The sequence below is a fragment of the Lepus europaeus genome, chromosome 1, assembly GCF_033115175.1.
Source record: "Lepus europaeus isolate LE1 chromosome 1, mLepTim1.pri, whole genome shotgun sequence".
Taxonomy (NCBI): domain Eukaryota; kingdom Metazoa; phylum Chordata; class Mammalia; order Lagomorpha; family Leporidae; genus Lepus; species Lepus europaeus.
Genome location: NC_084827.1, coordinates 55,314,174 through 55,336,546, shown reverse-complemented (window position 1 = coordinate 55,336,546; position 22,373 = coordinate 55,314,174). Strand labels below are relative to the sequence as shown.

The following is a 22,373-nucleotide window of genomic DNA, read 5'->3' as shown; positions in this document are numbered from 1 at the left end:
TCAACCCCCACCCCGATTCTGACTTTCAAATAATTAAATAAGGAGCTGGCACTGTGGTATGATTGGTTACAGCCGCCGCCTCCGCTGCCAGCATCCCATATGGGTGCTGATTCCAGTATCGGCTGTTCCACTTCCCATCCAGCTCTCTGCTGTGGCCTGGAAAACAGTTAAGATGGCCCAAGTCCTTGGGCCCCTGCATCCATGTGGGAGACCCAGGGGAGGCTCCTTGCTCCTGGTTTCAGATTGGCCCAGCTCTGGCCATTGCAGCCATTTGGGGAGTGGACCAGCAGGTGAAAATCTTCCCTCTCTCTGCCCCTGCCGCTTTGTAACTCTGCCTTTCAAATAAATAAATAAATGACTCTTTTAAAAAAACTCTCTCTCTCTCTCTCTCTCAGTCTCTCTCTCTCTGTAACTCTTCCTTTCAAATAAATAAATAAGTCTTAAAATTTTTTAAAAGAACAGAAAATGCACAGGTCAGACAAGAAAATTGTTCAAGAACATAAATGTAAGTGTTATGTTCTGGATGTTTTATATGGGACATTGGGAAGAGGCCCAGGAAAACACCCTGAGAGTCCCCTGGGTGACCAGACACCCCCACAGAAGGAGAATGCCCAGCCTGAGGGCCGCAGGATCCAGGGCCCAGGGCTCCACATGGACCAGATGCCCCCAGTCTGAGGTCAGGTTCACAGCAGCAGGGTCTGTCTGTCTTGACAGGGTAGGATTGCCATAAAACAAGATAAAGCATGTCCTGGAACTCTACACTGGCCAGCATATGAGACTTTCTCTTAGGCTACCTCTTCCTCCCCAGCCTAATAGATGCCACTTACCAGCCCAATTCTCTGCGCTGTCCTGTCAGAGGTTCTTCCCCTCTGCCCTTCCCCCCACCTCTGGAAAGTGAGGCAGAACTCTATCCACTGAGGGTCTCCACAGGCCCACCCTACCCTCCACTGGCAACGAGAAATGTGCCTGCTTACAACGCTGGACGCTGTCTTCTGTCCACACAACCCTTTGATATCAGTTGAGTCACCCTTCCATCCACCATGATTGAAGGGCCTCAAAAGTTCATGGAAAATGTGCATTGAGAAAACTATGCAAGGGTTTCAAAAACTTTTTACACCAAAATAAATATATCTTTTAATTCCACTTTTCCACAAACTTTTTGAAGCATCCATGGGTCCAGAAGATCCAAAACCACAACCGGATAAATTTTTCTCTTTCTGCTAAAATGATTCTCATTTTTTTCTTAGTTTTGCTGCTATTAGTTAAGTCTTATACAATGGATCAAAATTATAATGCAGGCCGGCGCCATGGCTTAACAGGCTAATCCTCGGTCTTGTGGCGCCGGCATACCAGGTTCTAGTCCCGGTTGGGGCACTGGATTCTATCCCGGTTGCCCCTCTTCCAGGCCAGCTCTCTGCTATGGCCCAGGAAGGCAGTGGAGGATGGCCCAAGTCCTTGGGCCCTGCACCTGCATGGGAGACCAGGAGAAGCACCTGGCTCCTGGCTTCGGATCAGCGCAATGCGCCGGCCGCAGCGGCCAATGGAGGATGAACCAACGGCAAAAAGGAAGACCTTTCTCTCTGTCTCTCTCTCTCTCACTATCTACTCTGCCTGTCAAAAAAAAATTATAATGCATAAAATAGATTGTTTATATGTGAATCTTACAAGTTCATTGCTTCCATTTTATTTGTAGGTAGTGTAATTACAGTATTTTTGAAGTTGTTAGCAATTTCATTAAAATAATCCAGAAATACTGCAATAATTTTTTATGTTCTGAAATACTTTTTCTCATTTGATCCTGTTGCTTTTTTTTTAAGTGATTACATAACAGTTCAAATAGAGCATTAGATTATCACTCTTAAGATAGTGCTTTATAAATTTATATTATAGAAAGATTAATTTCATAGTAAATTGTTCCTATGTGATTTCTACATAGTGAACATGTGATTTTTTTATTGCTATTTAGCAAGTCTTACCTAATGATCTGGAAATAGTATTTTGGGGTCTTCTAAAGCAACTTCGAATTTTCTCTCATTTAGTTTTATTGCTAACATCCTTATATAATTGCTCAAACAGAAGCTCAGTAAAATTGTAATGCTTAAGGTTCTGTTTATTTAGAAGTTAATTTCCTGGGGCTGACTTTGTGGTGCAGCGAGTAAAGTCGCTGCTTACTATGCCTGCATCCCATATAAGTGCTGGCTTAATTTCCCAGCTGCCCCTCTTCCAATCCAGCTCCCTGCTAATACGTCTAGGAAAGCAGTATGTTTGGGCCCCTGCCAAATACTGGAGTTCCTGGCTTCTGGCTTCAGCCTGGCCCAGACCTCCTGGCTATTGTAGCCATTTGAGGAGTAAACCAGTGGATGGAGGATCAGTCGATCTCTCTCTCTCCATTGCTCTGTGTAAATACTTCTTTAAAAATATATTGATTTGGGGCCAGCAGTGTGGCGTAGCAGGGAAAACTGTCGCATGCAGTGCCGGCATCCCATATGGGTGCCAGTTCAAGTCCCAGTTGCTCCACTTCCAATCCAGTTATCTGCTTTGGCCTGGGAAAGCAGTAGAAGGTGGCCCAAGTCCTTGGGCCCCTGCACCCAAATGGGAGACCTCGAGGAGGCTCCTTGCTCCTGGCTTCGGATCAGCACAGCTCTAGCCATTGTGGCCAGCTGGGGAGTGAACCAGCAAATGGGGGACCCCTCTCTCTCTCTCTCTCTCTCTGTGTAACTCTGACTTGCAAATAAATAAATAAATCTTTTAAAAATATTGATTTAAAGCAAACCAACCCTGTAATGCCCCTCATGTTCATCATAAAAGCCAAAGAATCCCCTTCCATTGACCTCCAAGGTCCTGAATGGGCTGCATCCCTATAGGTGACACCTGGTGCTCAGAGCTGGCCCCTGCTTCCTCCAGCTGGGTCCGTCAGCCTGAAGCAACATTTCCCATCCTAACTTTCACTCATCCCTAGGTCTTAAGGGTTATATCCCTGGAGAAACTTTCACTGACTTCCCGCTCAAAATCATTCCCCATTCCTTCCACTTGTCACTGATGGCACTGATTTCAATGTGTGATCATGCCATCATTGATGTGGTCATTTGCTGACTGCATGCTCATCCCACAGCCCATTTTGTTCATTTTCTGAATCCAGCGTTCTTCAGGCAGACAGTTGGGGTACTGATGGCACAGTAGTGGGTCTGTCTTGTACAGTGTTATGCCATGATGATGAAGCTTAATTAACAACCTCCAAATCTCTGTGCTCCTAACACTGATCTCCCACTCACAGGCTTGAGGGTTGGCTGAGCTTAATTCTCAGGTCTCCTGTCTATTTCTTACTCAAGGGCCCAGGAAGAGAGCACAGGCTGCCTGTGTGTCTCCTCATGATGGATGGCATGGGCACAAGAGAGTGAGGGAACACCGAACAGTACTTCACATTCGGCCCAGAACTGGTACAATCCCAGCCTTGCCCACATTCTTCCAACCAAAACAAATCATGTAGCTAAAGTCAGTGGAGTGAGGGGCTCAGCTCTAGCCAGAGGAAGTCATGGCCAATGGGGAAGGAAGAATAAACAGTGGACAAGTAATAGAACAGCGTGAACTGTCCCACTCACTGCAGGATGTTCAGTGTCTGACACGGGTAGATGCTAAGTGTCAGTGGCACCACCCAGCATTGAAACCCAAATGCCTCTACCTTTCCAGATTCCCCCAAGGGGTTGAATCACCTCCACCCACCCCACTCCATCATGGACCCTTCTCCATAGAGGGCAGACAGTAAGTGTGTAGTGAATAAATCTTGTATGGTGGTACTGAGTTATACCCTTTGTCAATGTCCAAATGTCTTTTAAACATTGACAATCTGATCCTTGCCCAAAGGACCCTCACTTAGCTTTCCAGTGTGTTGGACTTCTCTTAGATTTTTCCTGAAATCTTTGGGGAATTCTCCATGGTTCTGCATATTTTCCTACTAAATTTTTCATTTTTATCTTACTTCCATATGAGCTTTTGGACAGAGTACATAAATGATGGAAAACATGGCCAGATCCTAGCTGATGGTTTGACAACAAGTTCCATGATGACCTGGAGCAGTTGGGAGATCTGGACCCAGAGAAGGCTGGGCCACTTGTGCAGCCTTCCTGTCAGAGGCCAGCAGCAAGACCGTTGGCAGCTGCGGCTGTACCATGGGTGCACCCAAGAAGAAACAAGTCTGTGGGCCTTGTCAGTTTATATACTAGGGCCAGCGCTGTAGCACAGTAGGCTAAGCCTCTACCCTTGGTACTGACATCCCATATGTGTGTTGGTTTGTGTTATGGCTGCTCCTCTTCTCATCCAGTTCTCTGCTAATGGCCTAGGAAAGCAGTGGGAGATGGCCCAAGTGCTTGGGCCTTGCAACCCGTGTGGGAGACCTGGAAGAAGCCCCTGGCTGCTGGCTTTGGATCAGCCCAGTTCCAACCATTATGGCCATTTGGGGAGTGTACCAGCGGATGGAAGACGTTTCTCTCTGTCTCTCCTTCTCTCTGTAACTCTACTTCTTGAATAAATAAATATTTTTAAAAAGATTTTATACCTAAAATAAAGTCTTTGCCCCATAAAAAAAGGTATTTTTGCCTTATTTTATATTTTAAAGTAAATTTTAAAATGGAAACATTGATGTGATTTTACTCATCAAACAGGCATGTAAGGTTTATTAACCCAGTCCCTTATTATTGGCTTTTTTGGTTGGTTCCTGTTTTTGTGATGAACGCTCTTATCAGGGTTTATGATCCTTTCCTTTTGGACTTAAGATTAATTTATTGATTGATGTGAAAGGTAAGAGCTCCTCCATCTGCTGATCCATTCCCCCAAAATGCCCACAACAGACAAGACTGTTCCAGGTCAAAGCCAGGACCCCCAAACTCCATCTGTGTCTCCCATGTGGGTGGCAGGGATCCAAACCCATGGGCCATCATCTGCTGCCTTCCTTAGGTGCATTAACAGGAAGCTGGTTAGGAAACACAATATGGAGAACTCAGCACTCCAATATGGAATACAAGCAAGATCCTTTTTCTTGATAGATCCTGTTTTTGTCTATTTGTAAGACAGAGAGTTCCCTCCCATATGCTGATTATTCCCCCAAATGCCTGCAATTCCTCCATCCCACCCCAGGCTTGAACTGCAACTTTGGGCCAGGAAACCAATCCTGGTCTCCCACGCAGGTGGAGAGAATCGGTTCAAATGAGCCATTCCCACTGCCTCCCAGGGTCTGCTTTAGCAGGAAGATGTAGTCTGGAACAGAGGCCAGTACTGAAACCAGGCACTCTGAGGCGCGACGTGGGGGTCTTGTCCACAAGACCAAGCTAACCAACCTGCCCAAAAGGCCCTATTTTTAAGGTTCTAGATACTTCTCTCAGGTCACTCCGAGAATTTCCTTCTCTCCTGCCTGAAAGGGGTTAGGGGCCAGAGGAAGAGGGTGTCAGGATGCATGCCCTACCCCCGGAAAATCCAGCCCCGTCTTAGGAACAGGCAGAGGACAGAATTTCCTGGAGGAGTTGCGCGGGCCATGGGTGGGGGAAGGGTCTGGGGGCGCAGCTGGGCGGGGGCCGCAGCTGGGCTGCAAGGCGCCAGGGGCGTACCCCGCAGGGCCTCCACCCACGGACCCCTCAGAGACTGGGGTTGATAGAAAAAAGTCTGAGCGGGGGCGTCCTGCAGTACTGGAAACCCATATGGGCGCTGGTTCAAGTCCCAGCTGCTCCACTTCCGATCTAGCTCTCTGTTACAGCCTGGGAAAGCAGAAGATGGCCCAAAAGTTTGGGCCCCTGCACCTGTGTGTGAGACCTGGAAGAAGCTCCTAGCTCCTGGCTTCAGATCGGCACAGCTCCATTTGTTGCGGCCAATTGGGGAGTGAGCCAGAGGATGGAAGACCTCTCTCTCCCTCTCTCTCTGCCTCTCCATCTCTCTCTGTGTAACTCAGACTTTCAAATAAATAAATCTTTAAAAAAAAAAAAAAGAAAGAAAGAAAGAAAGAAAGAAAACAGGCTGAGAAGATGGTCAAGAAAGCAGCAACCCCGGCGCAGGGGCCCCTTTGCGCCCAAGGCCACGCCCTCACGGGCACGCCTCCGCGCCGCGACCTTTGCCCCGTTCTCGCCACGCCCCTTCCGCCTTACTTCCGCACGGAAGGCTCGGCATTTCCGGGAGCGCCGCGTGGGTCGGCCTGCGCAACTCCGGCATGGCGGACTTCTCCAGACCCGCGGGCCCCATTCTGTCTCTCAACCCGGAGAAAGACGCACAGTTTCGGAAGGAGGTGGAGCAAGTCCGCAAGCGCGTCACCCAGGTGAGCGACCTCTGCCTCCTCTGGGGGAGGAGGGATCCGAGGCGGAAAGTTCGGTGCGGTCGGCGTGGGCTCCAGGTCTTCACGTGGCGACGCGCGAGGAGGCGGAGACCGAACCAGGGAACAGCGCTGCGGGGCCGCTGAGGAACCCAGTTAGCGCCGTCGCTTCCGATTTGCTGGCGCTGATGGGGGGCCCCAGGGATTTGGGGGTTCTTGAAAGACATTGCTCACCAGCTAGGTCCCCTGACGTCGAATTTGTGTTTTCTTGGGTCTTCAGCATTAAATCCAATGTGGGAAACTTAAAAGTGTTGCTTAGGGAAGGTACAGGGGCGATGACGCTGAGGGTCGGTGGGCGTCTCAAGAACTGTCGGATTAGACGCCGGTAGCCGGCGATCTGCCTGCAAGTTGAAGGGTGCCCGTGTGCGAAGTTCACGTGTCCTTGCTTATCTGCGCTGGCCCACGTGGGCTGCTTGGCCGCTGTCCTTGTGGGGAGATGCCTACGATTAAGCGGAAACAGTATGCTCTTGGACCCAGCGTTAGGGGTTTTGCAAGTTTTGTTGCCGTGCAATTGTCTTATTAAAGAGGATTTATCGGGTTTGTATGTCTTCAGAAAAAAAAGCAAGAAACCCTTACTCCTGGAGTAATCTATGTGGGCCACCTACCTCCAACACTTTATGAAACCCAGATTCAAGAGTATTTCTCCCAGTTTGGCACTGTTACAAGATTCCGACTGTCCAGAAGCAAAAGGGTAAGTCAGAATCCCCTGTTGTGTCTTCCGAACGCATGTCATCCTTGACAGTTTATGCAAAGTGCTCGCATTCTGCTCCTCAGACTTCCCTCTGGAAAGGGGGCTGGCTGAGTTTTGAAACAAACAGCCTCAAGAGCAAAATTAGAATTTTAAATGTTTGTGTTCCAGAAGTACTTGCCCCAAGTTCACAAGTTAAATTGCCAGTCCTGGCAAATGAATCCTGTTCAGGGGTAAATGAACTTCAGTTTGAGAGCAGATTCACACTTGTTTTAGCCTCTGTTAGAGACATCAGTAATAGCCAAGATTTGTAGTGAAGGCAAAGGATCCTGGAGCCAGCATACCCATGCTGCAGTTTTGTAATCTGCAAAATGTGGGTAAAATAGCACCAGCTTCCTATGCGTGTTCAGTTAGAGATTAAGCTGCTTCCTTTCGCATTTTGGAGTCTCCTAGAAGAAATTTTACTGACTACCCAGCTGTCTACCTCTCAGCTGTATCAAGTGCCAGCTTGATGATATGCTTGTTTCAGATCTTTCTTGTCTTGGCCATAAGGAGAGTTTAGGCTCCTTGAAGACATTTTTTTTTTTCTTTTTCTATTTTAAGTTGACTTTATACACAAATGATTTACATATAGAGTTCAACAAATAATATGAAGAGGGGCAAAAAATGTCCCACGAAGTATCACAGATCAGGGAGAACATAGGGTAATTGTCCCTTTGGGACTGACTTATTGCACTAATTTGCAAATGACCAGATTTCTTTTTTTTTTTTTTTTTTAAACCACTGTGTAGTATTATATAGAGTACATATCCCATAATTTCTTTATCCAGTCTTCAGTTGATGGGCATTGGGGTTATTTCCATGCCTTAGCTATTGTGAATTGAGCTGCAGTAAACATGTGGTACAAATAACTCTTATTTGCTGATTTCCCTTGGGTAAATTCCCAGGAGTGGGATGGCTGGGTCATGTGGTACATCTATATTCAGATTTCTGAGGTGTTTCAAAATTGTCTCCCATAGTGGTTTTACTGGCTTACATTCCTACCAACAGTGGACTAGGACACCTTTTTTCCTATATACTCACCAGCATTTGTTGTTTGTTGATTTCTGTATGAAAGGCATTCTAATTGGGTTGAGGTGAAACTTCATTGTGGTTTTGATTTGCGTTCCCCTGACAGCTAATGATCCTGAACATTTTTTCATGTGTCTGTTGGCCATTTGGATTTCCTCTTTTGAAAAATGTCTTTTGCCCACTTCTTAACTGGGTTGTTGTTTTGTTGTGGTGGAGTTTTTTGATCTCTTTGTAGATTCTGGTTATTAATCCTTTTTATCGGTTGCATAGTTCACACATAATTTCTCCTATTCTTTCGGTTGCCTCTTCACTTCTCTGAGTGTTTCTTTGGCAATACAGAAGCTTCTCAATTTGATGTAATTCCATTTGTGAATTTTGGCTTTGATTGCCTGTGCCTCAAGGTGTCTTTTCCATGAACTCTTTGCCTGTGCCAATGTCTTGCAGGGTTCCCCAGTGTTTTCTAATTTGATGGTATCAGGTTGTAGATTTAGATCTTTAATCCATATTGAATGGTTTTTTGCGTAAGGTGTGAAGTAGGGGTTTTGCTTCATCCTTCTGCATGTGGAAATCCAGTTTTCCTAGCACCATTTGTTGAAGAGACTGTCCTTGCTCCAGAGATTGCTTTTAGCTCTTTGGTCAAATATAAGCTGGTTGTAGATGCTTGGATTGATTTTGGTGTTTCTGTTCTGTTCCATTTGTCTATCCCTTTGTTTTTGTACCAGTACCAAGCTGTTTTGATTGTAACTGCCTTGTAGTATGTCTTGAAATCTGGTATTGTGATGCCTCTGCCTTTGTTTTTGTTGTGTAAGATTGCTTTAGCTATTAAAGGTCTCCTGTGTTTCCAAATGAATTTCAGCATCATTTTTTCTAGGTCTGAGAAAAATGTCTTTGGTATTTTGATTGGTATCACATTGAATCTGTAAATTGCTTTTGGGAGAATGGACATTTTGATGATATTGATTCTTCTAATACATAAACATGGAAGATTTCTTCATCTTTTTGTATCTTTAATGTATTGTAATTCTCATTGTAGAGATCTTTGACATCCTTGCTTACATTTATTCCAAGGTATTTGATTTTTTTGGTAGCTATTGTGAATGAGGTTGATCTTAGAAATTCTTTTTCATCCATGGCATTGTCTGTATATTCAAAGACTGCTGATTTTTGTGTATTGATGTTATATCCTGCTACTTTACCAAACTCTTCTGTGAGTTCCAGTAGTCTTAGTGGAGTCTTTTGGATCCCCTATATGTAGAATCACATCATCTGCAAAAAGGAATGTTTGACTTCCTCTTTCCAGATCTGAATCCCTTTGATTTCTTTTTCTTGCCTAATAGCTCTGGCTAAAACTTCCAAGAGTATCTTGACTAGCAGTGGTGAGAGTGGGCATCATTGGTTCCTGATCTCAGTGAGAATGCTTCCAACTTTTTTCCCATTCAATAGGATGCTGGCCATGGGTTTGTCATAAATTGCTTTAATTGTGTTAAGGAATGTTACTTCTATACCCAGTTTGCTTGGGGTTTTCATCATGAAAGAGTGCTGTATTTTATCAAATGCTTTCTCTGCATCTATTGAGATAATCATGATTTTTGTTCTGCAGTTTGTTAATGTGATGTGTCATATTGATTTGCAAATGTTGACCCATCCCTGCATACCAGGGATAAATCCCACTTGGTCTAGGTGGATGATCTTTCTGATATGTTGTTGGATTCGAATGGCTAGAATTTTGTTGAGGATTTTTGCATCTATGTTCATCAGGGAAACTGGTCTGTAGTTCTCTCTATTGTGTCTTTTCGGGTCTGGGAATTAAGGTGATGCTGGCTTCATTGAAAGAATTTGGGAGGATTCCCTCCCTTTCAGTTGTTTTAATAACTTGAGAAGAATTGGAGTTCTTTAAATGTCTGGTAAAATTCAGCAGTGAAGCCTGGACCTGGGCTCTTCTTTGTTGAGAAGGGAATACCTTCAGTCGTCACATTTCTCCGCATATCCAGGAAATTACTGTCCACAAACGAGGTGTTTTTCATTGCTACATATCTTTTTAAGTCTTCGGTATATGTTCATTTATCTATATTACTATATAGGGTTGTTTTTAAACTACATTAACTATATGATACATCTATCATTCTGCAACTGAATTTTTTCCTTCAATAATCTGTTTTGAGTATTTTCCTTGTAACTATATATTCATTTGTTGTCACTGTATTACCTGTCTGGAATGAAGTTTATCCACCCTGCTGTGAACATTATTTGTGCGAATGTAGGCAGATTTTTTAGAACTGTATTTCTAACTTTGTTCCACAATAAGTTCTGTAGCACAGGCCAGCACATACACATGTATGTAAACATAACTAATTTGTGTAAGACAGTGGCTAAGCCTTGTCTTGTTTCGTGCAATACAATGATTTTTTTTAATTGCATCTTTTTTTTTTTTTTTTTTAAGATTTATTTTGAAAGTCACAGAGAGAGAAGGAGAGGCAGAGAGAGAGGTCTTCCATTCACTGCTTCACTCCCCAAATGGCCACAATGGCTGGAGCTGAGCCAGTCTGAAGCCAGGGGCCCAAGGAAGTGGGTCATCTTTTGCTTTCCCAGACCATAGCAGAGAGCTGGATAGGAAGTGGAGCAGCCAGGACTCAGACCCGTACCCATATGGGATGCTGGCACTGCAGGCAGCAGCTATACCCACTATGCTACAGTACCGGCCCCTGCATCCTGTTTTCTTTTAACTACCTTTCTGACTTAGTAAATTGATTTTACTACCCATTGTTTGTCACTCTGATTTTGAAAAATACTGTTTTACAGCATAGCCTTAGAATCACTGCACATAGAATGGTCATGGTTTCTGTATCTGCCTTATTCTCAGGGTGTTTGAGTATCATTTGTCGATCACTGGAGTTCCTATTGTAATCATTTCTTACTGTTCACACTTTCCGCTTTTTGTGGGACATTATCTTATGATGTTTTCTATGTTAACAATATAGTCATTGTCCTCCCTGACTTGTATTTTGAATTCAAATCTAGGGAAATAGGATATTTTAATCAATACCCCTCACCCATTGTTAACATCCTGACTTGTGAGTTTCAACACTCTCTGAATAAACCCACATGCTTTTTTATTTTACTGGACCTTTTTTTTTTTTTTTTTTTTTCTTTTAAAGGAGTTTTGGCCTTCCTGCTCCATCTTAGTTTTGACTGTTTGCTATTTATTATATTCTGATGTTGTTGGGAAATGGGACAGGATTGTTTTGTTTTGGTTTGTCTTTTGGGGTGTTTTTCTTTTGTAATATAGGATGTGTTTTCAAGTAGCTCGTCAAAGGTTTTATTATTTTGCAGTGGTGGTATATGGAGTAGGATGTTATAGTGTCTCCCACCACACCATCTTTGCCTTCTCTTTTGAAGTAGGGATTGTAAATGCATTTTTCAGGTGTTTCAGTTTTCACTAGTATCTTCCTGGTGCATTAGACTCAGTTGTGCAAGTATTGCTCGACAGTGACATAGCTGGTGCTGGGAATCAACCTGCCAGCTGCAGTGTCACTTGTAACTCATTGTTTGTCTCCAGAATCACATTGCCAGTATTGATCCATATCCATAAATACATGTAATGCAAAGACTGCAGAATATTGTTAACATTGAGTAAATATGACAGACATCTTGTAGAGCGCTCATGGATTATTTCACATCTTCATAGCAACACTGTTAGAGTAATGGTTTTTATCATTTGTGTGTGTGTGTGTGTGTGTGAGTGTTAAGATTTATTTTAATTATTAGAATTACAGAGAAGGAAGTCTTCCATCCACTGGTTCACTCCCTAAATGTTTGTAGCAGCCAGGGCTGGACCAAGCTAATGCCAGGAGCTAGGAGTTTCTTCTGAGTCTCTTGTATAGGTGTGGGGCCCTGGCACTTGGGCCATCCTTCACTGCTTCCCAGGCTATTAGCAGGGAGCTGGATTGGAAGTGGAGCAGCTGGGACTCAAACTGGCACCCATATGGGATGCCAGCGCACTTCACCCACTACACCATAACACCAGCCCCCGTAATTCAAGTTTTACAAAGTGTTAGAGCCAGGATCCAAACCTGAGCATTTTAACTCCATAGAGTTCAAATGGGATAGATTTTTTTTAAAGATCCAGTTTGTGATGCAATGTGTAGGTTAGGAACACAGGCCACTTCAGAGAATGTTGTCACTGTTCCTTCATCCCTGGCTATGAAGGTGATAAACACAAAAATGAGCAGTGTTTGCAGTGATGGCTGTTTTATTTGAGGCAGAGAGACAGAGACGGAGATCTTCCACCTGCTACTTCACTCCCCAGATGCCTTCAGGCTGAAGCCTGGAGCCTAGAACTCAGTCTGGTTTTCCCCTGTGGATGGTGAGGACCCAGTTACTTGAGCCATCACTTGCTGCCTTACAGGGTGTGTACCAGCAGGAAGCCATAATGGGAACTGGAGCCAGCACTGGAACCCAGACACTCAGTAAGTGATGCAGGTGTTCTAAGCAGGACCCTAACCACTGCTGAGAAGGGTTTTTTACTGGCCTGGTGACATGGAGGAGTTAGTTTATTTTCACTTCTCATGCGTGAAATGAGGTTGTACTACCAGCTTTTGTTTGTGAAACATCTTACTGGATCCTGAGTATATAACTAAATCTGACTGCTATTGGAGTAGGTAATGAGGGGCGGGCATTGTGGCACAACAGGTTAAACTTCTGCTTGGGATGCCTGCATCCCATATCAGTGCTTATTTGAGTCCCAGTTCCTACAATTCCATTTCTGCTGAAGGTACCTGGTAAGACAATGGATGATGGCCCAAGCGCTTGGACCCCTGCCATCAGTGTAGGAGACCCAGATAGAGTTCCTAGCTTCTAACTTCTGCCTAATCCTGCCCCAGCTGTTGGGAGCATTTGGGGAGTGAACTGGTAAGTGGAAGATCGCATTCTCTTCCTAACTCTCTCTCTTTGTCACTCTGCCTTTTAAATAAACCTTTAAAAAAAAAAAAAAGATAATGCATAAAGGACTGTGAGGGACTACCAGATTTCCTTTATACAGTGGATGTTGCTATTAAATATTTTCCAGCCATAATGATCAGATATGTAACATGTTTGAGTATAACCCAAATCCCGGGAGTAACTGGAAAGTCAGCTGCCTATTCAGATTATCTTGGATCTTTTCTTTTCCCTTAACAGTCCCCAGTATGTATGAGTTGAGGTTGGAATTAAAGGTGTTGTAACATTTGACAAGGAGCTTATATGCATTATTTAAATTAATAGCATTTTAGGAATTTGCCGTTGTGTTAGAGTTTAATTTTACTTTTTGTGGTGGGTTTTCCGTTACAGACTGGAAATAGCAGAGGCTATGCCTTTGTGGAGTTTGAGTCTGAGGATGTTGCCAAGATAGTTGCTGATACAATGAACAACTACCTTTTTGGTGAAAGGCTCTTGGTGTGTAAGTAATCTTAGCTGATCCATAATCTGATAGATTAGTTGCATCATCTTGATTGTGATATGAGGAATAGTATTGAGGAAACTCTAAATGTAACATGAAAATCCTTTCTCTACCACTTGCCTGACGTTTAGCTTTTTAAAAATAGGTCATTTTATGCCACCTGAAAAAGTACATGAGGAACTTTTTAAAGCATGGAATGTTCCATTTCATCAGCCATCACATCCAGCAGTGAAACGGTATAATCGGAATCGGACACTTCTACAAAAGCTACGGATGGAGGAGCGATTTAAAAAGAAAGAAAAACTACTCAGAAAGAAATTAGCTAAAAAAGGAATTGATTATGATTTTCCCTCATTGGTAAATATTCCTTTCTAAAATTTTTTGTGTGACTTTTCTTGTGGGTGGACTTTACCTCAATAGTTGTAACATGTATTACATCTGTGATTATTTACAAAGTATCTAATCAGTGTATATACTAGAATTTCACTGAGTTTTGGGGACATAGCATTTAGATTTTTCTAGAAGTTGTTTCAGTCATACAGAAGAAACTCCTTAAGGGGATTATCTGTTTGCATAACTTTCCTGATCTGATTTTTTGTTAAGTTTAATCTATGGGCATACTAGGTGAAGCCACTGCCTGTGGTGCCGGCATCCCATATGGGCACTGGTTTGAGTCCTGGCTGCTCCACTTCCAATCCAGCTTCCTGCTGATGTGCTTGGGAAGGCAGCAGAGGATGGCCGAAGTGCTTGGGCCCTTGTACCCACATGGGAGACCCAGAAGAAGCTCCTGGCTTCGGATCGGCCTAGCTTCGGCTGTTGTGGCCATTCGGGGAGTGAACCAGTGGCTGGAACAGCCCCCACTCCCCCTTGCCACCACCGCCGCCGCCTCTGCCTCTTTGTAACTCTGCATATCAAATACATAAATCTTAAAAAAAAATTTTTTTTGAGAAGCAGATTGACAGGTATATATCTTCTACCCACTGGTTCATTTCCTAAATGCCTGTAACAGCCAGAGCAGGCCAGGTCGAAACCAGTAGCCTGGAATTCTCTCCATGTCTCCACCTGGGCAGTAGGAACCCAAGGATTTTGGCCATTGTCTGCTGCCTCCCAGGCATATTAGGAAGAAGCTAGATTATAAGTGCAGAGTAGCTTGGACTCAAACCAGCATTCTGCTATGGGTGTCTTAACTCACTATACCATAACACTTGCCCCTTGTGGGCAAGTTATTGAAGTTGAGCCATTCTTTAATTAAAAATCATTATGCTCTGAGGTTACCATTTAAAGATGATATTACCAGAATTGATGTTTGTTTGAGTACACTCTGATCCTGTCAATAAGTATTAGTAAGTAAGATTGTAAATTGACCTTCCTTTTTAAGCCATTCTAAAGTTTTGTTTTGTGTTCTTTCAAGCTAGAAATAGTTCTAAAGAATGTATCAGAAATAGAAAATACGTATCAGTTTTTTGGTTTACATTAGCACAGGTGTTCATCCATTTCTAAGTTCTGTGCTTATGAGGAAGTAAGACTAGGAGACCTTATTGTATCTTTGCTCCTTCTGACATAGAAAGGAGACATGTTTGTCTTTTACTATAAAACAAGAATGCAGGTCATTAGAGTGTGGCCGGGATAAGTGAAGATCTTCTTTCTTTTCTTGACTAAATCTTGAAGTTGTTTTCTGTCTTCCTTGGATCCTGTCATATTATTTCCAAAAAGCTAGGTAGGGGACAGGTGTGTTATACCACTTGTTATACCAGCAGACTGTATTAAAGCATCAGCCCCCATCCACTCTGCTTCTCATCCAGCTTCCTGCTAATGTGCCTGGAAAAGCAGCAAAGATGGCCCAAGTACTTGGGCTCCCACCACCCATGTGGGGGACCCAGATGGAGTTCCTGGCTCCTGTCTGCAGCCTGGCCCAGCCTTGGCTGTTAAAGCCACTGAGGGAGTGAACCAGCAAATGGAAAATCTCTGTCTCTCCCTCCTTCTGTCTTCCTCTGCCACTCTGCCTTTCAAATAAAATTAATTTTCTTTTTAAAGTAGTTGGTAAGAAATGGCACCTATTCCCAAGTTTATTAAGTCTCAAAGCCTTATCCAGAAATTAGAAGATCGAGTTATCCTCCTGTGGCCTGCAACATTGTTGAGAAATCAACTGCAACAATTCCTGATTCTCAATTCTTTGTCCAAATGCTAAACGTGGTCATTAACATACTAGAACATCATGTCATCTCTTGCATTTGGCAGCTGGGACAGTGAAGCTTAAGAACAGGCAAGCATTTTTTCCCCCTGCACCCTGCTTATTATTTAGTGGAAAAGCAAACTGGCTTCATTGCCACCGTGATGCACATAGGCTGAGCTCTCACATTCTTCCTGCTTTCCTGAAGTTGGGATTGTCGTCCTCCAGCTCCAGGTTTTGGCTTCCGTCCAACCTCCGGCTTCTGCCAGTCCTTCAGTTAGACCCATCTTACAGTTCTACCACTGTATTCACTATGTTTGTGGGTTTTGCTTTTAAATTAAAATGCTCTGTCATTTAAGGAAGATTCCCCAATAATACATGAGTAACTAATGGTTATGTATAAAAAGTAAAACGACGAGAGGCCAGCACTGTGGTATAGAGGTTAAGCTACTGCCTGCAGTGCCGGCATCCCACATGGGCACCTATTGGAGTCTCAGCTGCCCTACTTCTGATCCACCTCCCTGCTAATGGCCTGGGAAAGCAGCAGAAAATGGCCCAAGTGCTTGGGCCCCTGCATCCATCTGGGAAACCCAGAAGAAATTCCTTGCTCCTGGCTTCGGCCTAGCCCAGCCCTGGCCATTGTGGCCATTGCAGGATTGAACCAGTGGGCGGAAGATATTTCTCTTTCTCTGTATCTCTGCCTTTCAAATAATAAGTCTTAAAAAAAAAAAAAAAAAAAAAGAGATTCCTTGTTGTTAACTTCTGTGTTTATTGTAGATTTTACAGAAAGGGAAAAATGTTGGAAGCACTGATCTTCAGAACTCTACAAATGGCCAGGTAAATTTTTTAAAATTTTTTTGAATTATATGTCGGATAATAGAAAAAGAATTAAAAGAATTATGTTCACATAGCTGGTAAATGTGTAGATTGCTAAAGTTTTAAAATTTATTTGAAGGTGGTAAATGTACCTTCAAAGAAGAAGAAAACTGGCATACCCAAGAAGAAGAAAAAAAAGACTTCAGGTATTGCTAACACTCCTGAGAAGTCTGTGGATAGCCAGGTAAGGTTGTCTTCAATATTCTGGGCACCATGGTAAACACTGTGTGGGGAAGAGAAGCAGTTTCTGCTACTGTCCTTTTGTTAGGTTTCCAATTTAACCTTGTGATATTTTGGTAGGACTTTAGTGGTGACTTGGCAACTTGATCTGCTGTTACACCACCAAAAATAGAAGCAGGCCTAAAATACCAGGACACAGCTTTGTGAAAATTGAGGGGAGATGATTGTCAGGTGTGAAGTCAATCCTGAAGTCACTCCACGTTTGTGTATTACAAATTTCCACTTGTTGATTCCAGGGCCCCACACCAGTTTGTACACCATCATATTTGGAGAGACGAAAATCTGAAGCAGCTGAAATGAAAGATGACGAGAAAGATAATGAAATAGTTTTCAGACAGCCTGTATCTGATGTAAAAGAAGAAACACAAGAGACTCAAACAACTGCACGTTCAGGGAAGAAAAGACGAAGAAAAAGCAATCTATGATCCTGAGTGTATTTTGTATAATATATCTTCTGGAAAATGTGATGATTTTATGACTCTGAGTGTTACTGTGGTACTACGGAATGCAACCATTGATGGGATTTTTCAGAGGAAAAACAAGCTATCTGATTGAATCACTCAGGAAACCAATCAGTGATTTTGGCTTGTCTGCCCTTGCTAAGGCACAGTGGTGCAGTGGTTGGCTTCATAGTGTCCTTGTCCTAGTCTTGTTTTCTTTTTAGCTTTCATAGCTCTCCTTAGTTATTCTGCCTACATGAAAACAGGTCATCACTAAGTTTAAGTACTAGGGGGCCGGCGCTGTAGAGCAGCGGGTAACGCCTAGCCTGAAGTGCCGGCATTCCATATGGGTGCCGGTTTGAGCCCCGGCTGCTCCACTTCCGATCCAGCTCTCTGCTATGGCCTAGGAAAGCAGTAGAAGATGACCCAGGTCCTTGGGCCCTGCACCCACATGGGAAACCCAGAGGAAGCTCCTGGCTTCGGATCAGCACAGCTCCGGCATTTTGTGGCAATCTGGGGAATGAACCATTAGATGGAAGACCTGTCTCTCTCTCTCTCTCTCTCTCTCTCTCTCTCTCTCTCTCTCTCTGTAACTCTGACTTTCAAATAAATAAATAAATATTTTTTTAAAAAAAGAATAAAAAGGTTTAAGTACTAAACTGCAGCATTTTTGTCACCACCAAATGAAGACCACCAATCTCACTGACATAGTGGTTGTACACCTTTAACCTGTCAGGGTATTTTACACAGAAATATCTGGTTTTGAAAGTGCAAGTGGAGGCCGGCGCCGTGGCTCAACAGGCTAATCCTCTGCCTTGCGGCGCTGGCACACCGGGTTCTGGTCCCGGTTGGGGCGCTGGATTCTGTTCCAGTTGCTCCTCTTTCAGGCCAGCTCTCTGCTGTGGCCCGGGAGTACAGTGGAGGATGGCCCAACAGCTTGGGCGCCTCATGGGAGACCAGGAGAAGCACCTGGCTCCTGGCTTCGGATCAGCGCAGTGCGCCAGCCGCAGCAGCCATTGGAGGGTGAACCAACGGCAAAGGAAGACCTTTCTCCCTGTCTCTCACTATCCACTCTGCCTGTAAAATAAAAAAAATTAAAAAATAAAAAAAGAGTCTTGGGGGAGAAAGATAAATTTCTTCACCTATTAAATTTCTGGTGCCCTTGAACTCTGCTTTTGTATTAGCTAATCCAGATTTATGAAAAACCCGTTGCTACCAAGCATTTTTTCACCCAGTATTTGTTAAGTCTGTACTGTGAAGAGATACTGGGCTAGTTCTGATACAAAGTGTAAAACGGAAGTAATCGGTGCATACCATGTGTGTGCTGTTTTATTTTGAAAGGAATAGGTCTTCATCTACTAGTTCACACCCCAAATCCTCACAATAGCCAGAGCTGGGGCCCGGCCGAAGTCAGGAGCAAGGAACTCAGGGAGGGTCCCCAACATGACAAAAGGGCCCCAACTATGTGAGCCGTCATCTGCTGCCTGCTAAGATTTGCATTATCAAGAACTGAAGCAGAGCTAGTACTCAAACCCAGGCCCTCCAGTACCAGATATGGACGTCCAAGCAGTTCCTTAACCAGTGTGCAAAACACCTACCCTCCTTCCCCCCAGAGAGAAACCTGTACCTCTAGAACAGTTCTGACAAGAAGCTCAGTAGGGGTTGAATTAATGGGTTAACAACTGCCTCTCTGAATCAACTCTGTGGATTTGGTCTTTTTGTTTGTTAGAAAAGCAGTTACAGTGAGGGAGAGGTCTTCCATCTGCGGGTTTACTCCCCCAAATGACCACATGGCTCGGGCTGCTTCTGGGTCTCAACATGGGTGATGGGGACCAGGGGATTGAGCCATCCTCCACTGCTTTTCCTGGTGTATTAGTAGGAGGCTGAATCAGAAGTGGAGCAGCCAGGACCCCAACCAGCACCCCAAATGGGATGTCAGCACTGCAGGTGGCAGCTTAACCTGCTCTGCCGCCACACTGGCCCACTCTTGTTTTTTAAATTTAATACACACTCGAAAGGCAGAAAGATCTTCCATATGCCTTATGACTCACTCACTGTCCGGAACAGAGCTGGGCCAGGCTGACATCTGGAGCGGGGCACTCCATCCAGGTCTCCTATGTAAGTGGCAGGAGCCCCAGCGCTTGAACAATCTGCTGCCTTCCAGGGTGCACTAGCATGGAGCTGGATCAGAGACCAGAGTATCAAGGACTCCAACCAGCACTCTGGTGATATGGGGATCCCAAGTGGCAGTTTGACCTGTATTTCCACACCCACTCCTAAAGGTCCCCCTTAACTGCAATCCCTCTGGGAAAGCATCAGAAGATTCTGTGTACGGAGATGAAATGTTCATGTTTTATCTCTCCGACAAGCCTATGCACATGGCAGGCTGGACTGAGTATTTCTCCCCATCCTGCCACCTGCTCTCCCCACCTGTTAGATGTGCCATACACCAGCACTATGTGTAGAAGGGAACATAGTAATGGATTGCAGGCAGGGATGGGTTGATTGCATCCTTAGCATGCTATGGCCACAGACGTATAAGAAACAGTTGGAGTGATTATAGATTAGTTTTCTGTGGACTAGGTTAGGGTATTCATGAAGAAATATCAAAGTGATATGGTTTGGTTTTCAGGTTTTACAGGAGAAAGGCAGGGCTGAAGTAGAAGTCCCCTAGTGCATAAGAAACGTGTGAAAGGTCTGCAGTAATATGGAGCAAATAGGGTGAAAGATTCAAGTCAAAATTGTGCTATCAGTGTGATCACAAGTATGAAAGAAAGCCTTTTTTTTTTTTTTTTAATGGAAAGATGTACACCAAAATAGTAGTGCTGTAGAATTAACAGATGTTTCCCAAAAAAATTTTTAAAAGGATTTATCTGCTGGGGTCTCCGCCTTGGTGCCAGCATCCCATATGTGCACTGGTTTGTGTCCTAGCAGTTCCTCTTCCTGGCCTGGGAAAGCACCCATGTGGGAGACCTGGAAGAAGCTTATGGCTCCTGGCTTCAGATTGGCCCAGCTCCAGCTGTTGTGGCCATTTGAGGAATGAACCCGTGGATGGAAGACTTTCTGTCTCCCTGTCCAAAAGAAAAAAGAAAAAGTGGAGAGTGAGAGAGAGACAGAGAGAAAGGTCTTCCTTTTGCCATTGGTTCACCCTCCAATGGCTGCTGCAGCCGGTGCACCACGCTTATCCGAAGCCAGGAGCCAGGTGCTTCTCCTGGTCTCCCATGGGGTGCAGGGCCCAAGGACTTGGGCCATCCTCCACTGCACTCCTGGGCCACAGCAGAGAGCTGGCCTGGAAGAGGAGCAACCGGGAAAGAATCCGGTGCCCCGACCGGGACTAGAACTTGGGGTGCTGGCGCCGCAGGCAGAGGATTAGCCTATTGAGCCGCGGCGCCAGCCCACTGGTTCACTCTCCAAATGGCCACAACAGCTAGGGCTGGGCCAGGCCAAAGCCAGGAGCCAGGAACTCCAGGCCTCCCACATGGATGGCAGGAGCCCAAGTACTTGGGCCATCTTCCCCTGCTTTCTGAGGTGCATTAGGGAGCTGCATTGGAAGTGGAGTGGCCAGGACTCAAACCATCACTCATGGGACGTTGGTATTGCAGGCAGCAGCTTAACAAGGGCAGGCACCAGATTCAAGTACTTATTTGGAGGAGAGAACCATCTGCTAGTTTACAGATGCCTAAAACTACTGGGCTGGGCTAAAACTAGGAACGGGGAACTCAATCCGGGTTTCCCATATGGGTAGCAGGAACCCACTACTGAGTCAGGACTTTTCATTATCAAAAAGCTGGAATCTGGAGCCAAGAGTACTAAGTCCAGATAAGGTCCTGTGTCAGCTTACCCTGTGGACCACCATGTGGCAACAACACAGGGCCTATATGTCCTGTCTAGCCAGGTGCCTGATGATTGAGAAATTTTCATGACATAAACATGATGTGGGAAATGAGTATATTAATTTCCAACCCAGGTTCTTGCCATGCACAGAAAATACTAACTGGAGAATAGTATTGTGTGCAAATAAGAATAGTTTATTTAACAGGGAATAAGCATGTTCATGCATGTTTGTGGGCCACCTCACACAGAGAAATGCCCAACGTGAGTGGGCCAAACAGTTGCATGTAAATGAAAGGTTCATCCGAGACTGGTCTGCAGAGGGAGAGTGAGTGAGAGCAGTATTTCTGAGTCTGTTTCTTGGTAGAAAGAAATCTCAGGCCTTCCACATGTTTTTCTAGGAAAAGGGTGGTACCCCAATTGGATATACAACCAGAGTGGGGTCTGAGCATGTGCCCTGGCCCTGGATGTGACGATGCATCTTGGGAAGGCTTAGGCATCAAACAAAAGTTAAGGAGAGAGCTTTATTTTGTAAGGAAACAATTTCCAGCTTGCCTAACCTTTAACCAGTTACACCATATCAAGACCATCTGTGGTCCGGGTGCATTCCATGCTGCAGTGACACACTTGTAACATTTTGAGTGCCACGTGTATCCTGGCACATGAATTTACATGCTTTTTGTTACAGTAAAGCCTTGTGTTTATTTGGCAATGGCATTCCAACTGCTAGAAAAATACAGTATGTTGACATTACCAGCCTTGACTTTTATTGCAATATTTCCAGGAGTATCTCAGCACCCGATTTCTTTGAAAAGAAAAAAAGAGAATTGGGGGTGGGGGGATTTATTTATTTATTTGAAAGAGTTAGAGTTCTTTCTCTGCTAGTTCACTCTCCAGATGGCCAGGACTAGACCAGGCCAAAGCCAGGAGCCAGGAGTTTCCTCTGGGTCTCCTACGTGAGTTCAGGAGCCCAAGCACTTAGGTCATCTGCTGATGCTTTTCCAGACCCATTAGCAGGGAGCTAGACTGGAAGTAAAGTAGCTGGGACTCAAATCAGTGCCCATATGGGATGCTGGCATCACAGACATAACTTCACCTATTGAACTACAATGCCAGCCTCAGCAACTAACATTTAAAACATAAGTAAATGGAAGCCCACAGAGTTTAGGTATTTGTCCATAAATTTGTATAAACAAGCAGCCAGTTAGGCTGAATCAAACTTTTTATTAAGATTTATTTATTTGAAAGGCAGTTAGAGAGAGGTCTTCCATCTG

The 22,373-nt window shown here is 44.4% G+C and overlaps 1 protein-coding gene across 1 annotated transcript; it reads left to right on the top strand.

Annotated features, from left to right (window-relative positions):
- Positions 1-6,131: 6,131 nt before the first annotated feature.
- On the top strand, positions 6,132-17,303 carry NIFK (nucleolar protein interacting with the FHA domain of MKI67). Its single transcript, XM_062178892.1, has 7 exons — positions 6,132-6,295; positions 6,903-7,040; positions 13,434-13,542; positions 13,688-13,899; positions 16,490-16,549; positions 16,668-16,772; positions 17,065-17,303. Exons 1-7 carry the CDS (start codon positions 6,191-6,193, stop codon positions 17,251-17,253), a joined length of 918 nt encoding a protein of 305 aa, XP_062034876.1. The 5' UTR covers positions 6,132-6,190; the 3' UTR covers positions 17,254-17,303.
- Positions 17,304-22,373: the final 5,070 nt, after the last annotated feature.

Coding starts and splice junctions, on each gene's coding strand:
- NIFK (XM_062178892.1), top strand. CDS start 6,191: ATGGCGGACTTCTCCAGACCCGCGGGCCCCATTCTGTCTCTCAACCCG. Junction 16,550..16,667: donor AGAACTCTACAAATGGCCAG/GTAAATTTTTTA, acceptor ATTTATTTGAAG/GTGGTAAATGTACCTTCAAA. Junction 16,773..17,064: donor AGAAGTCTGTGGATAGCCAG/GTAAGGTTGTCT, acceptor TGTTGATTCCAG/GGCCCCACACCAGTTTGTAC.